At 42.6% G+C, this 17,784-nt stretch overlaps 1 protein-coding gene across 8 annotated transcripts in view; it reads left to right on the top strand.

Annotated features, from left to right (window-relative positions):
- Positions 1-177: 177 nt before the first annotated feature.
- The window catches only part of slmapa (sarcolemma associated protein a), a 53,983-nt gene continuing 36,376 nt past the window's right edge, over positions 178-17,784 (top strand). For 4 of the 8 annotated variants that reach the window (XM_019256840.2, XM_019256852.2, XM_019256846.2 and 1 more), the window contains exon 1: positions 179-1,729. In XM_019256840.2, coding sequence (XP_019112385.2) covers positions 1,532-1,729 — 198 coding nt within the window. In that variant the 5' untranslated portion in view covers positions 179-1,531. Of the gene's footprint in view, positions 1,730-17,784 lie in introns of all 8 variants that reach the window. The other 4 variants (XM_019256827.2, XM_019256837.2, XM_019256832.2 and 1 more) reach the window with 2 other exon arrangements.

Below are 17,784 nucleotides of genomic sequence, written 5' to 3' on the forward strand. Positions count from 1 at the left end.
TTTTTTTAAAACATTTGCCTTGAAACGCTTCCAGCAACGCGTCGGTGTCCATAGCTGTGTCCAGTCACAGGCAGCCAGGAAATCGTCGCTAGTTTAGCCGAGTTAGCAGCGAGCTAACCGAACCAGCAACAAAGCTTTTGCGGCGGACTGCGCATGCGCGGTGGGAAATTACGTAGTTCACATTTACGGAAGATGCGCCCCGGGTTAAAGCACTTGAACGCACCATTTAGCGACGAGAATAAGACAGACTTGAGATATTGTTTGTTTGTAGAGCGCTGATAATTATATATATATATTTTATTATTTTAAAGCAGACACTCGGGGCTGTGCGTGAGTGTGTGATGCGTGAGGACCCGCAGTCACAGAAACTCCTCCTGATTTTTCCGCGTCTGACTGTCAGTTAGCCGGCTAGCTGCGGCTGGTAGCTGCCCCTGTAGCCGCTCTCACACACAGACACACAGACACACACAGAGAGGACGTTTTATTTCGCTCCAGCACAGACAGGGATGGCATTTCGCCTCCACTCGGTAAGCGAACTGGTTGAGAGAAAACATTCAGGGAGCTCGGCGATAAGTTTGTCAGCACTCATTAGCCTAGCCTTAGCTTAGCTTAGCCTAGCCTAGCACAGAAAAACCGTTGGTCAGGAGTTCAGCGAGCTCGCCGGATTTGAAGACGACCTGTTTAATCCACCGCGTTTCAAACAGCGTGTGAGGCAGAGAGCAGCCTTAACTGTAACTATAACCCGGCTAAGGTGTCGTCTTAGCGGTCTCCGTATAGGTGTGGTGACGGTAGGTAGCTCCAGCTCAGGAAGGGGGGCAGCAATGTCAAACCAGATCATACACAAGGTGTGCGTGATGGATACATGACTGAACAGCGGGACACACAGGTGTGTTAGAAAGAAAGAAAGAAAGAAAGAAAGAAAGAAAGAAAGCGCGGCAATAATTCAGACAGACTGAGCCTGAGCTGCTGCTATCTTAGGAGGAGGAGGTGGAGGAGGACAGGGGGGCTAAAGATCAAGTCTGGTGGCTGACTGGCTTTCACCTCGTTCGGGAATAGTTTGATGGACGTGGGAGGCTGTTTGCTGCCAGACTGTCAGAGCTATACTCAGTCATGTATGTCTTGACACATGGCACCCTGCTTCTGTACATTAGTGCCTGTGCCTGTTGGATGTAAAAAAAGTGTCGTTATGTAGCTTTGGTGGTGTGACAGTCAGGTGAAAGGGGAATGTCCTGTCTATCTTTTTTTTTTTTTACGGTTTGTTTTTTTGTTTGTTTTTCAAACACAGGAGAGTCTTGTCGATTCGAAGCGGGAAAGTGCTGCAGCCCGGGCTGTGCACAGTGGACGATGTTTATTAGTTAGTGCCTAGACTCTCTCTCTCTCTATAGGACTAACAGTTCGGGGCCTACGCTACAGGCCTTACACGTATTAGTACTTTTTATTCATTGGTGGATTGCAACAGACGCCAGCCACTCTGGATCAAGAAAACCTGTCCCTCGTGTCTGGTTGGGGTAACACTCTTAAGCCAAAACCAATGCCTTCAGCGCTGGCCGTGTTCGCCTGCCGACCCAACTCGCACCCATTCCAGGAGCGGCATGTATACCTGGATGAGCCAGTCAAGATCGGCAGGTCGGTGGCTCGGTGTCGCCCGGCCCAGAACAATGCCACCTTCGACTGCAAGGTGCTGTCCAGGAATCATGCCCTGGTCTGGTTCGACCACAAGACCGGCAAGGTAAGAAAGAGCACATCATCACTGTCTGTTCCCTCCTCAGGATTGACTTGAAGTTGGTGTTCGTGTTAACAGTTGAGACACGCCTCTATGATTGCCACATGGATCGTATCTTCACAAACTGCCACCTCAGAATGATTCAGGCAGATTTAAAGCAGCCAAAGCAAGTCCAACAACACAAGACATAGCAGCCAGCAAATATCACTGACTAGTCCAACAGCTCGGCGTCTGTCTATCAGCCTTTTATTTCACCAAGCTCTCGCCAACCACTAACAGTCAGTACCAGATTCACTCTTGTCTGGTGGCTTCTTGCTTGCGCACTCTCTCGTTTTGTCTTCTTCCCCCATCAACGTCCTCTTCGGTCTCTTTACCTCTGTCATTTTATGTCCATAGAGGCTGCTGAGCCCGGTTACATTGGCCCCCTTGTCCAGCCAGCTCTGGTTCTGGCTCCAAAACACCTGTGATACAAACACTCACAGTCCAGGCAGCCTGGCTAACAAACTGAACTAACAGCAGCTATAGATAGCAGCAGTTTACTTCACTGTCCATCAGGAAACTCTGTAAATCACAGAGAGTCGAGGCGGAGCAGCCGGAGGACATCAGAGGGAAAACCGGAAAACATTTTCTCCATAAAATACGATCCAGTTTCACCAGAATCAGTGAAATAGTTGGTGGTCTGTGACTCAGTGCCGTAAGGCGTTGTGTACATAGTGTGAGAACAGACGTAGGAATGACAGAGACTCTACAATGATTAAAAATCAGTTATTTTATGGTAGAAAAGTCACAGAGCATTTCTTTAATCTGCTACAAACAAACATGTTCTCTCTCTCTGACATGATAACACCCCGGTGCAAGACTTCCTCCCGAGCGTGAACTCTGCTCAGACCTGAACAGATTCCGTTTGTTTAAGGGCGCGTTCACATAAATCATGTTCGGAGGGAAACCTCAAACTCTGGAGTGTTGCCTTCTGTTGTGATATCCAGCACTGTACTTGGAGGGTAAACGCACAATCCCAACTGAGCACAGGAAATGTTCCCAAAACTCATGGGGATCACGGGTAGGAAGACATGCTGTTCTTCATGCAAGCGAAGCTGAAGAAACGAAGAACAAAGTCACGTCTGGATTTATTATCCCACCCTGTGCTGAAATGTCTTTCTTACGTAAAGGCCGTCTGCTGAGATCCTGATTTGTGCGTGCTGCAGTGTGAAGCTGAATGAATGAAATACAGCAAACACTCGCTCATACGTAACCTGCTTGAACTTTCCACACCTTTAAAGAACCAGTTTAGGATGCGATCCTGTTGTTTGTCTGTAGTGAATCATGTGTGAACTTTGATTTTGTTCGTGGACATTTCACTTGAGAATAATGTCGTAATTTCTGGGAACACTGAAAGCTTCTTTCACCCAGTTTCTCCTCACTGTCGTCAAAGATGCTAAACCAACAAAATCGAACATTGTAGAACCCGGAACCAGTCAACGGTGGCATTTTTGATTCATAAATATATTCGGCATTCTTCTGTAAATCCACTAATCTTATATTTATACAGTTTGTCATTTCTATAAAGACAAAACTCACTCATATTTTATATGAACGAGTCAAACAGAGTAACATTTTGTCAGAAAGCTGCATGCTGTGCTCATTTTGCAGAGAGGGGATAAAGTTTGTCCTGGACTAAAATGTAATTCCACGCAGATATCCATTAAGGAATGTCCTCAGTTCAGCCTAGGACTAGACTTAATCCTTGTCTGGGGGGGGAACCAACCTGTAATTTCTTTAAAACCTGCAGGTCTGAGATCTGAATCGGGACGGATCAGATCTGTGTGTCGTAGCATCTGTCACTGTGTGTCTGTAGTTTCTCTGTAGAACAGGTTGAACAGGCCGAGACAGCCACAGGATTACCAAACTATGTGGCATGCAGGGACTTTGAAATACCCTGCATGTGTTTGTGTGTGTGTGTGTGTGCACAGCATAAGCTATTTATAATGACACCAGTAGCGTCATCCTTTCCTCTCTCCAGGGATATAACACACACACATAGACACAGAGTGACCAACAGTGATATACACAGATTCTTGGCTGTGATTATTCGCCGATATATTCTGTACTGAAATGGATTAAACAGAGGGTCGCTTGTTTTTTGTTAATATCAACAGAGGTTTTGTCGGTTCAGAGAAGGGCTGCACTTTGTTTGACTCTCAGTATAATGAAACTGGTCACTGACTGGCTCTGAAGTAGCCCCGATCATATAAGAGACTTCACTGGTGTTGAATAAATACACAATAGGCACTCTCTTCCCCTGTGTTTAATATTTCTTAAATTATCTGTCACATTTTAAATAAAGGTACGTTAAATCTGGAGGAGCTTCGTTGCACCTTCGTCCCCTTTGTTTCCCGTCATCTTTCTACTGTCAGCTATGTAATAAAACGACTGACAGTATCAAGAGCGGACAAAGACGTGGATCATTAGTCGACCTGGGTGCTCGAACAAGCCACCTGTAACGACACCTACCTGTCAGTCAAAGCTAACTTTAAGCCTTAATATAATGTGAACAGGTGAGTTGTATATAAATTCACCCTCAGTACAGTTGTCATGAACGGGGAAATTAGCTACAGAGACCAAAACTGTTTTTTGTACCAGGCTGTAAACATGTTTATTTCTGCTGTGAAGTTGGACATTTGGACATGGGGACTTATGGAGACTGACTCAAGTGGACGTTTGAGGAACAGCAGTTTTTGGTACTTCTGCATCAACTTCACTTCACAGGCACAGAGTTTGCCGCTTAACAATTTGACAGGAAACAACAGACAAACTTAGTATGTATGTACACATGCTACATATAGATATTGAGCTTATTGTCTGTCATTCAGCAGGTTCACAGCTAGATGCCACTCAGTCCTGCACACTCATCCTTTCATTTGATGAGGCAAATTTGTTATCCAACATTTTCTTATTTACACAACCCGTGGTTATGAAGCAACGTTAGCTCAGGCATGTTTTTTGGTCACCCAGTCAATGTAAGTCCAATATTTTCTCTCTTTTAGCTCTCTACCAACTCCTGACGGAGCTTTCTGGTTCTTCAGCTGCCAAATGTTCCTCTGTGTTCAGCTCCCAACTTTGTCCGGCTGATGTTTGGTGTCGAGCAGGAAGTGTATAATTGCTTTTTAGAGCTTTTTCTCTGAAGACGGCTGCCAGCTGCAGCCGAAAACAACGCTATGAGAGAACCAGAACAATAAAGTTACTGACCAGTGAGCTGAAAGTCAGTATGAGGCTTCGTGAACGCACATCTCAGGTTGATATTTGCTCGTTGCATCAGTGTGTGTGTATATTAGTTTATGTTGTATGTGTATTTAAAGGTGGAACATTAGTTATTATAACATTTGTTGGGTTTTCTTTACTTTTATATATCAGCATTGGCCTTTTTTTCTATTTATTTATTTCAATTTCTTCCTTAATTTAGAATCACACATCAGTTCTTTACAGTTATCATTGCTTGATGAAATTATACAGTGATTCATCTTTACATAAAAAAAACAAAACAAATATGAGCACATGAGAACATGGTGTGTTTTAAATACAGCAAAATAATAAACATTCCTCTATAGATGGACTGTCTGGCTTTAGCCATTTCTTTGTAATTGCTTTTCCAGCTGCTACACTTTGTGAACCAAACACGTATTTTGTTTTAATACTCGCAGATGTTGAGTGTAAAAACCCAAACAGTAGTTCATCCCAGTTGTGCAAGTATCGCCACTAATTCTGTGTAAATCTTTACACCAGAAAGCATTCCCAGTTTAAATAAAGTATCCGTCTATGTTTTGTAGGGTCAGGATGTTTTCACATTTAATGAATGCACTGCACACATGAGTGTGGTCCGAATTTGTGTTCAGTGTTAAATTAGGACACAGGACGAGTGCATACAAATGATAATACACAAGAACCAAATGCACTGCATTCAAATTATGGAAATGAATTATAATTGGGTTGACTGTTAAAGGGCAGTGGGTTAGTATACACACACACACACACACACTCTCAAACACACAGAGGAATTAGGCCCTGGCTTGCCTAACCAATACCTCCTAACTGTAGGGTCCTCTAAAGACTAAAAACTAGTTTAACCACACAAGTCTGCACTTTAGGTTTGTTCAAAACCACCCGACTGTGTCGCTTTGCTCTCATATCGTGTTGAAACAGAGTCGGATGCAGGTTTGTTACTTCCACCTTAATTAAGTGACGTCGTGAGCGCCGTGGTCAGAATAAAAATAGAGTGAGGTAACTGGTTACAGCACATATTCTGATGGTTTTGCTGCTCAGCAGTTTTCACCTGAAGCCTAATAACTGCACACCGCAGAGAAACGGGTGCGTGATTGGTCACATCCTGTGATTGATAAACCAATCAGTCAGCTCAGTGATCCAGCAGATTGGTTTATTATTGATGCTATTGTCGTGTACAGGAGAGCAGAGTCCACTCCTACTGTCAGACCAGATCCCTCCAGATCACTGAAACATGTTACGTGTTTGGTCAGTTTTAATCTTCTGCAGTCAGACTGAACTGTGATCAAGGATTGTAACACTGTGGTTACATGTTGTGTACTGTAGCTTGCTGGTCTCAAGGCCCTCCCACTGGAACGGTTGTCTTGACACTGACTACTGTGAAGGAAGGATGAACTAATTGACACGAGCACAGCTGGTGGGATGAATATCTAAAGGGCTCTTAGAGAAAATAATGAAGTGTGTGCTTATTTAAGCAGCAGCCATCATGGGAAGGTCAGATCGGACCCAGCTGTTTCTCTGTCTTAACCCTGAAGGTCCTGGGACCTCAGTTTGGGAACCACTGTGCTCGAGGAGCTCCGAGCCAGACAGTTTCTCAGACATGGAATAAGATGAGATGTCAGTGCTGTGTCATTTGCTGTGGCTTACTTCTTCCTTCCTCTGCAAGTTTTTGTCGAAGAGACTCGAAGGTCTCTGACAGTTTCTAACTCCATCACGGCATATTTTCCATTTTCTTTTTTTTTCTTTTTTTTTATCATTACTGCTACAGCAGCCATATGTCAGGGCTCAGCTGAAGTTTGTTTACATTCCAGGAAAACAAGACAAAAATGATATATAACATTACTGGAGGCCCACAGTGTTGCAAAAGTTGGGTGTAAGTTATTTCTCACAGTCAAGTTTGTTATGGATAACGCTCTTAACATGGAGGCATTGAAATGCAACATACTCGGTGCCTTTTGAATACTCACCGAGCCCCATGAAACTACACAATAATGAGCTTTATTTAAAAAAATAAATAAAAAATCTAGATTTAGGTTTAGTGGGCTTGGAGCTGAGAGTCATGGTGAAGGTAAGGAAGCCAGAAAGTGTTGAGAGACGGGCTGAGATGTTTGCTTTTGTCCTTTTGTGGAAAATCACAGGTAGTAACATGTAACCGTAGGAAGACAGGAGGATTTAATAACACCAGTAAAGGTCAAGGTAGGTCTCCAGTTTCAATGCCATGATATAATAATAATAATAATAATAATAATAATAATAATAATAATAATAATGACGACGACTCACTGAGCTCAGGACATGCACGATTGGTTGATTAAATGTTGCTACTCTCACTAGTCGACACCAGAAATACTAGTTGGTAAAACTAAATTAAATATTAAACAAAATATCTTATTAACGTTGCAGCTAAGATGTTATGCAGCCACCACACTGGCCGCGCTGCAGCCACATCAGGCGGCTCTCTGGGGGGAAAAAGAAGCTGGAACTGGCCTTGACAAGAAGATACCCAGAGTATGATACGTTACAATGACATTAAGCATTTAGAAGCTGTCGATCACATTATAAGATACCTGTCGGCCTCGCTGTATGTGTTGAGAGGTGAGGTTTAGTTAGCTAATGTAGCTGTAGCAATAATCTCTGTAAGTTCACATCATCGCTTAAAGACACCTGCATGACATTATCCCAGGACCGGGCGGCGTTTAGCTCAGTTGGTAGAGCAGCCGCCCCATGTGCGGCCGAAGCCCAGGGATCGAATCTGACCTGTAGCTCTTTCCCACATGTCATTCCCCATCTCTCTCTCTCTCCGCACATTCCTGTCACTCTTCAGCTGTCTCCAGTGAAAATAAAGCTCAAAAAGGCCAAAAAAATAATCTAGACATGATCCCAGGACAATCCAGCAGCGTCAGAGTGGTGATAATTCATTTTCTTTTATAACCAGTCATGGTTCATTGAATCATTCATAGTCCTGCAGGAAGATATTCTCCATATGTTTCCCATTTCAGGAGTATCTCGATACATTTACTGACATTTAAATGCTCTAACGGTGTAACAGGATACATACCTGGAGAGTAACTTGTGCAGCCTGGCTGTGTGTGTCCGGTTTGTAAATTTTGACTGTTGACGCTGAAATTAGTCGTCGGAACATCCCTAAAGTGAGTCATCATTTATGTTACACCTGTAATTTACCTGTAACGACCAGTCCACATGTTTGTTGTGTAAACTACATTCAGTACTACTGAGACAGGGCAGTTATGTGTCTGTAAAAGTGTCATTACACTAACCAACCTGTCAGCAAGACACTCCTTGAAGCTGTCAGTCAGTCAGTCAGACAGTCGGTGGTGTACTCAGGCAGACAGGTAGCAGGGTAAACCAGATTTAGGACTTGTAGTGGAGATCTCTGTGATTTCACTGTGTCATTCATTCATCCAGAGGGTGTGTACGCTGCACCTTTAACGTATGCCAGTCGAGTGGATTAGACCGTGTTCATCCCTCTGGAGGATGAAGTTGTAACACGTCAGAACTGCGCTTGGTTACTCCACAGATTCCTCACACTGATCTGTTGGCGACCTCGCTACAGTCAGGTTTTATTAAATGTTACAAGAAAAAATAAAATATTTATTCATTCGAGCTGCGAGGCAAATTCTGAAGCAGGAGGCTGATGAGTTTATTCAAACTAGCAGCTTAGGAAGGTAAAATGTTGTCCTGCTTCCTCGCAGTGTACATACTGCTGCATCAGAGCTGCAGCTACGTGTTATATGAGCTAAATTCGTCCTCCCTTGTCCTGTTCGTTTCCCTGCCGGTGGCCTACATCCCCCTCCGTGCACTTACCTCCACATGAGGATCTGCAGCACTTCTTCTGCAGGCCGTTGTCACGTTTGGTCTGGAGGATTTACAGTTGAGAAGTGAAAAGAATGCAGAGGGGGAACCCAGACTTTAATTATAGTATGAATGAATGTTTTTTAAAGAGCATTATCAGCTTCGAGCCTCATGCTTTAAAAAAAAGGTGTAAAATACCAGGCAGCATGTAGAAGCCTGTGCTGGGCTGTGCAGGGGGAATATCCCTCCTGCCAGGTGAAAACAAACCTGTCATTTTATACTTGTGTGTTTTTCAGATTTTATAAATGCTCCACGGTCAGTCGTGTACTGTATTTAGCTCCATGCCGGATCTAATTTTACAATTTCATTCGTTGATGAGCTGCCGTCTGCTCATACTTACCCTCTGAATGCATCAAGCGAAAGCTGTATTCGCACTATTCACAGTATGAGTATGAGATGGAAATAAGAGCATCGCAAAGCAATAAAACATAAAGGTAGTGTGGACGATGAAATTAAATATTAATTCTATAACGATCTGTCCCGACTTCAGATTCATTGTTTCTAAAATATTATTCTGCCTCATCGCCTTGCTTTATAGTAAGGTTATCACAGCAACAAATATATGACGTGACCTCTTATTCGTTAAGCACTTAAACAAAGAATACAGAACAAAATAACTTGTACGTTGTACTTTAGGATGGGTTGGGTTGTATTTGGTGCATGCGACAGTTCTGTTTGTCCCCTGGTGTTGTGTACTAGAAAGAAATGAGCGATTTTTTTTTTTAGTTAATTAGATGCAACTCACACTTCCACGTTTAAAGGTTTAGTGATCTATAGAGAGAAAAGCGATGTTGGCTGGTTCGTCCCACTTACAGGTTACTGAGTCATGTAACTAGCAGCATGTGTTTGGTGTTGTATTATAACTGGCAGAGATTAAACATCCCAACATGAGCTCAATTACATAATTTTCTGTTTTAATATATCGGCCCATAAATGTACATTAGGTAACATCAAGCCTGTCGTTACAGCAGCGGCTGTGACCTAATCCCCCGCTTCCCTTGTCCACGTTGTCGAAGTGCCCTTGAGCAATGGACACGGCAGCTCCACTCCATTAGTGTGCGTGAGTGAACGAGCGGCGGATTGCAAAGCACTTTAGCCCGTTAGCGTTACGTAAGCGCGGTCCATTTAAAATACTGACAATTGATGTATTCATTCAAAGCTGATTTGTTGAATCATTTACAGTCCCGGTGCTGATAAGCAAACACTTGACATGTTTTAATCCTTGACAAACAGCGGGGCTCTTGGCTCAGACGATGGAAATGTTGCTCCATGTGTAACACTGCAACGTGATTGTTGGATTTTGGTAACAACTTGACTTCTGCTCTTAAGGATAAACGTTAGAAACTGTCCATTGTTTGTGTCGTTTCAGGTTCTTGTGTGTAATAACAGATTTAAGGACTCTGTGCAGCTGTCAGACACAGGTGTTACAATCTTGGCACAACAAGCAATTAATTTACCAGGATGTATCATCAGACAGATGCATCAGATGGTGTTTGTGCTGAGTGAAAGATTATGTTACTGTCAGTGCAGTTGTTAGGTTATAATGAGAACACACACAGACACAGACACACCACACACCACACCGCCATAGATGAGTCATTAGACTGCTGTAGGCCTCAGGTGGGGCCACACATATACACATAATAAGGATTCTCCACTCCCTAAAACTTCCAGTGTCACTCCTGAAGTATAAGCGCCAGTGAACACAAACGTACTGAGTATGAATGTGTATGCTCATGGCTGCATAATCTGTATAAACCGATGCATGAATGCAGAATCTGTAGACAAGAGACCAAGATTCTGGCATGGGAGGGTTTTTGTTTGGCTAGAAATTCAGCCGTCCAATTGATTCAGTCTTTAAATCTCTAGATAAATATGACGTAATTGAAAACACCGACAGTTTAAAGATGAATTTGTTGGGAAAATAAACAGCCACCCCAAAGCATACACGTTCACTGCTACAGCTGCTAACGCCGCTTAAAGACACAGGCCACGTTCAGGGAGGCATACAGCTGGAGGTTACAGCATCAGTCACCGGCCTCTTTTTAGTCTGTTTTGGCACAGGAGGGTCGTCGAGGTTTGTGATGAAGATGAGCAGGCAGCTGATCGGGCAGTCAAGCACGCAGCCAGTGGAGAGCAGTGCTGACAGCATAGCAGAGCTGTTGCGCGGTGTCCGTATTCCACAGCACGGTAATGGCCCGAATCCGAATACCAACACAGCACAGGAACGCTGTTACACAGACAGGACACGGCTCTGTTATATCTCTCTTTTATATCTGAGCGTGTGTGTGCAAAAAAGGAATAAGACGCTGTTGGCAGGAAACACACTCTGGCAAGCATTGTGCATGAGTGTGTGTGTTCGGTGATAGGAATACTGCATCCAGATACGCAGCAGGGCGCCACGATGGAGCATTTGAAGGCCGGAGGTTTTGGGGAATCTCACGAATCATTCTGAATCCCTAATTAGAAGTGACTGTTGTGAAACTACTACAGACGGTACAGAGTACACTTCAGTTCCTAAATTACAAACGGACACTGGTAACGACGGCAGCTTCAGTTATTTTATGGCATCGTGGTTCAATACTCAGCCGTGTGGATGACGGAAGGGAAGGAACTAGAGGAGGGCTCGTACTGGAATGTTGAGGTCAATACAAAATCAATTCAGTTTCACTCATGTGTACATATAATACACGTATAATAGAACAAATCAAGTCCTGGGCAGTATCCTCACTTTCCTCAGGGTCTTGTTCAGTGCTGTTTTCATACCACACAGTGACGTTCCCCATCAGGATGCTCTCACTGGTGCAGGAGGAGACGTTCCTCAGTATTTTAAGGAGATATCTTGAATTTCCTCAAGTGTCACTACAGCGTCCAGGTCATGTCCTTGGTACACCAATGTACTTGAAGCTGTCCACTCTCCTCACTCAAACTGGGGTGTAATTCCTTACCCGCTTCCACTATCATCTCCTTTAGTCTTGCTGACGTGTTTCAGGTCCTCTGCCTCCTTCAGATAGGCCTATTTAAACATGTGACTATTTTTGCAATGTGCTATTTCTTTCTTTCTACCTTCCCACCTCTTTTCTTTCTGTTGGAGGTGTGAGTGTTTGCTCCTGACTTTTAACTATTCTGAACTCAAACACACAGAGCTAGAGGCACGTCGGATAACCTGTTCATACATGACACAAGCCGAGTGTAGGGCTGTAGTTAAAGCAAATTTACTTTTCTGTTCTTAACCATCAGGCTGCTAAATAAGTGAAAGTAACCTGTGAACCTTTTAGAGAAGATTAACATACCGACACAGCTTCAGCCTGGTGGGAAGGTTGTCATCAGAAAGTCAGTTAGCTGACCAGAATAAACGCAGGTGAACCAGTTTACTATCTGGTGAAGCAACTGGACCTTTTCAACACCTCCTCAGACAGAGAGGGGCGTGCTGTCGACACCATCTGCCTTCACAAGCTTATTGTTAGAAGTCACCACGAGCCACAACAACACATGACGCTAAATCCTGGCACGCGGCTTATAAGTTTAGGTTAAAGCTCTTTAATGACCTACGTCTCCTGTTGGAGTCACCTCCTCCTGTGGAACCACAGACGACATTTTCAAAAGGTATTAAATTTAAAAACCTCTCCATCATTTATTAATACTTGATTAAATATTTAAGGCTCAAATGACACTGCAGTGAATGAAGTGATTGATTTTTGTTGGTGCAGGTCTGTTGCTGTTAATTGGATGTAATATTATATGGAGTAATATATTTTTTTTAAAAAGGACACACGTCATTTAATGTCACAGTATCTTGTTTAAGAAAACCAAAAACTAGAAAACCTGCTTGGTTAAAAAAAAAACATAAATAAAAAAAGAAAGCTGCCCCCTGGAGAGATGCGTTCAGCTTCTTTAAAGGGCAAATGTTTTATTTATAAAGAATACAGATGGAGATTTTTTAAATGGCAGATGATTTGAGACTCCGCAGAGGTGAAATGTATGAAAGACTCATTAAGTCTGCACTGAACCATTGTTACTTCGATTAATATTGAGTTTAGTCCAGTACAACTGTCCAGACCCCAAAGATGGGGCAACCTCTGTGGGCAAAAACTGCAGTTCCTCAAACGTCCACTTGAGGCTGGCTCCAGAAGTGAATCCATAAGTCCCCATGTCCAAATGTCCAACAGCAGAAATAAACATAAAAACAGTTTTGGTCTCTGTAGCTAATTTCCCTGTTAATGACAACTGTACTGAGGGTGAATTTATATACAACTCACCTGTTCAGATTATATTAAGGCTTAAAGTTATACATAATTAATAGATTGACAGGTAGATGCCGTAAGATAGCTTGTGCTTCATTCAGCATGCCTCAGGTCCGACGATGATCCACGTTTTGCCGATATTTAGATTATCCTGGAGGTGGAAGAGGCAGGACGACCAACATGGCCTGACGTCACAGATATGCCGTCCATCCCTCATGCTGTCAGTGTTTTATGATATTAAACCGAGAAAATCAGAACGTTTGAGAAGCTGGAAATAGATGTTTTATTATTATAATGTCTTATTAATTACTTCAGTCATTAATTATTTAAATTGTGGAATTTTCAGTCTGACTGATAAATGAATCTTTTAAATATTTTGTTCTTGCATGCTGTTAGTTCATCCAGATAATAGATACTGAAACATGCTGTCTCTCGTGCTCTCCCTCTCTCTCTCTTGCCCTCTCTTCCATATAGACCACTAGTGACAGAGCTGAAAATAGTCAGCTGAAAATAGGCAGCTGAAATCTGTAGCCGAAACACTTGCACACACCAACACTCACCTTTCAAGGAAACACGCACGCTCTGCTGCAGGAATATGCTCACATGCTGACTGATAAAACGCTCTTTCTGTTCTGCCTCTTTTTTGGAAATGGTGGCAGGAGTGCAGGCTTTAGTCAACACTCGCCGGGGATCAACAAACTGTCCTGCTCCCTCTCCATCTACAGCCTCTTTCAGATGTGCACTGTAACCTGTAAATGCCACTTACACATGCCTGCATCACGTCTGCACCCATGCACAACCACTTAGAGTAAATTCAGAGACCTGCTCTCGCTCTGTGGCCGAGGATGACAGCTTAACGGCACGTTGTACCAGACAATCTTTCATCACTTAGGTTATACGCAACTTCTTGCTCTTCTGCTCTCGGCTCATGTGGAAGTTGCCAAATATCACGTGAGCGCTGCAACGCTGACCAGAATGGTTTCATTATGTTTGAACTAGAGATGTCCTGAGCGGAAACGAAGAAGCTGTATCTGTGCTCATATTTTAATGTATGGCTGATATGAAGCAGATCTAAATCTTAATGTTTCTTTACTGTGTTTTGTCCACCTCAGCCTGCAACAGCTCCTTTCTCCTTTACAACAGCTGAAGAAGTTGTTTTAGCCACTTTAGGGTACGTTCAGACAGGATCAGGTGCTGCTGTGAATTAGGGCTGAACGATGTGGATTCATATCTCGATATTCATGCCAGATATCTCTATCAATACGATACGATATGACTACGGGTTCGGTGAAAAACAAGCATTTTTCAAATAAGGTTTGCTGTAGTGGTGCATTCAAGAGCAATCGTAAAAATGATGTTTATTGTGACTGCCAGAGCTGTACATGCAGGGCGAGCACGGGGGGAAATCTATATCGTTTATATCGTTTATATTGTTTCTATTTCAATAATAATATCTTGAACGTTCATACCTAGATGTAGATACGATAACGATATATCGTTCAGCCCTACTGTGAATCGCCACAGGGTTGTGGTGTGTCTATTTGTACTAAACATAACTGCTGTGAAACGATCAGGAAATAACATTTTATTTCTCGGATTAATCGGCTTTATTGATGCCAGCGCTGTCATTCATTCTATGTCTCCCAACCAACCTGGTGGACACCCCTGTGGCCCACACCACCGCAGCCAAAACGCACCATGCCCACTCAAATGAAAAGAAAACCCGGCGTTTTGGAGCGCAGTGTTTATCAGAAAAATGTGTACAAGGAGGTTTTCCAGTACAGAGATCTATGTGTGAATGCTATAAATACATTATATTTATACATATTATCAAACAGACGGAGGAATCCAACAACGTGTGTGAAAATGTGTGAAACAGTCGTTAATTGCCGTTATGTTTTGTTTTTTCTTCCTCTCTCTCCAGCCTCACAGGCGTCTATGCCTTTCTTCTTCGGCAGTGTTAATATAACAGGTTTATCGTACCAGTCATGACTTGCTTCCTTCAGCATGACCGACTCGTTCATTAAGAAAGTATGGAGAAAATGTCACGCCTCAGTTCCAGTCCTGTGGTGTGACCAATCCTTTGACATCCAGCCCCACAAGGGAGCCTCTTCATACTTGGACCGTCTGTAATTATTAACATAAATTTCACGGCTGCTTCTTTGTTTGACTGTCCGCTTGATTTCTGCTGCTGTGACTTCTGATGTTGACCCTCAGTTGATCTGTACAGTAATAAATTATTTTGACGCTGCACCGCATCACCTTGCAGTATTCCTGTAGTATAGTTTTCATGCTTTGCTTCAGGATTATCTGTTGGGCCGTGGCAACATGTTTATCAAGTCGAGTAGGGCCTCTGTCATGACTGGCCCAAGATTCTCCGTATGTACGTATTTATGACAGATGTTTGACTTTTAGTAAAAGTATTTTATCATCTTTTAATAAACTCTTCTGACCTGTTGGGACTTACCAGCAGATGGTGATTGGACAAGTGTACGGCAATGTACCAGAAAATACAGGTTTTAAAGACTTCATCAGTCGGTTTCTGAAAGATATTAACTTGTTAAATTCACATTTTCCAAATCTTACAACAATGACCAGGTGCCAATGTGTGCAGGGAAATTTCTGCTTGTTGTAGTTCTTCCTCTTGTGTTGCATACTGAGCTGTAGTGGACGGATAGTAACACAAAAAGCGAATTTTGTAGCAGGAAAATGGTAATTTGAGTTGTTCAACTCAGACTGTTGAGGTCTCATATTAGCTGCAGATATATTTTGTGTTTTTCTTACACTGGGAGCAGATTAGGGAAGGATCTCCGCATGAACAGCAGGCGAAACATGTTTCAGTTAACATATGAGCAACTGTATGTTGTTTAAAGATGAAGATGAAAAATGGTGAACCTGTCCTTTTAAAACTGTTTCTTTCTTTTTATTGACTTTTACTAGTAAACAAGCTTTTGCTGAGTTGCACTGCTGTTACAACACTGTGCTCCTAATTTTACTAAAAACTATTTTACACAAATTGGTAGCTCAATTCTTTATATCAATCTGTTTAATTTTAACTTTCATTATATCAATAATTCAAGCACAGATGATGACACATTCCTGCTAAATACACGAAACACACAAAGTGGTCTCTGCGTAGAGAAAATGGAAATTAATTAGCCTTCATGTTTGGGTCAAATGGTGTGGTGACCAACGGCAACGGCCTGTAGGGTTGCAATGGGACGAGATTTTCATGGTACGATAACCTATATGGTTAAAACTTACTAATAAATATGGTATGTCTATGAAACCATATTCAACCCTAGAAACAATTGTCATTCATGTGTGTACGAATCCATCCAGCAGTTGTCAAAGGTCAGAGGAACACCAAAGTCATCAGGATTCGTCCTCTGTGAATGAATGCCTTTCCAAAAAATTTCATGGCAGTCCATCCAAAAGTTTGTGACAGATCCAAGTCTGAATAGTGGAGTAGTCGACAGAGATCTCATGAGTGAGTTATGGCAGAAGTGCTGAGGAAAGAGGAAGATGCTTGTTATTTCATTTCATTTTATCCTGAGTGTAATGTGATTGTGATTCTTTCTCAAAGGAGACCTTCTTGCAGAGAGTGAATGTAGGACACTGGAGACAGAATCTCGTGAGGTGGAGGTATTTTTATGACTCCTTAAGAGTGTTTCTGAGAAATAAATACAGGCCCAGAGTTTATCTGTCAGCTGACTACTACTATCTGTCTATTAACTCATCGGTGTGTGTGTGTGTGTGTGTGTGTGTGTGTGTGCAGCGTCCAACCAAACTGGTGTCATGTGTTGACCTGCTGACTGGTTAAGTGGTTGTCGTGCCTGTTGGGTGCCAGCTGATGGTTTGCAGTGTTTTTGGAGGCTGGTGGCAAATTAAAATCCAAACACAATTACATGGCATTCATTTAGCTGACACTAATGAGGGAGGAGGGATGGAGAGAGAGAGAGAAAGGGAGGAGGAGGACAGAGAGGGATAAAGGGATGCAGTGTTTCCTCGAGAAATGTTCTGCGAGTGGGTGGAAGTGATGCAGGAATGTTGGTGGTGATGAAAATCGAAACTCGAAAGTGTAGAACAGTTTGAAAAGTTGTGCACTTGTGTGGTGATATTTCTCTTCTCCAGAATTATTTTCAGATCCTTCAATGCAAGAAGCTTCTAAATTATACTTACTTCTATACAAAATGTTCTTTTGTTGGTCTTGAAGGTGACTGCGAACATTCCAGACCAGCAGACTTACCGTAATTTGATGAACATTACCATCTGAGGAAAATATGTAACTGTTAATTTGGCTGGATATTAATCACTAATGAATGTAGAGGCAGAAGAGGAGGAGGGAAAGCAAAACGCACAGACAGCATTAAACATAGAAATAGCTCCAACTATACGTTATTTAATTGCTTCGTTAATTGACAAAGTAAAATTTTGAGAATGCATTAATTGTTTAAGTCAAGCCAAACAAACAAGCCATCTGTGACAGCACCCACCTGTCAATCAAAGCGTACACGCTCTTAATCCTGCATAACTTTAAGTCTTAATATCATTTGAACAGGTGAGTTGTATAAAAATTCACCCTCAGTTTTGTACCAGGCTGTAAACATGTTTATTTTAACTGTAGCCAGCCTCAAGTGGACGTTTGAGGAACTGCAGTTTTTGGTA

Source organism: Larimichthys crocea, chromosome VI (genome assembly GCF_000972845.2).
Source record: "Larimichthys crocea isolate SSNF chromosome VI, L_crocea_2.0, whole genome shotgun sequence".
Lineage (NCBI taxonomy): Eukaryota > Metazoa > Chordata > Actinopteri > Sciaenidae > Larimichthys > Larimichthys crocea.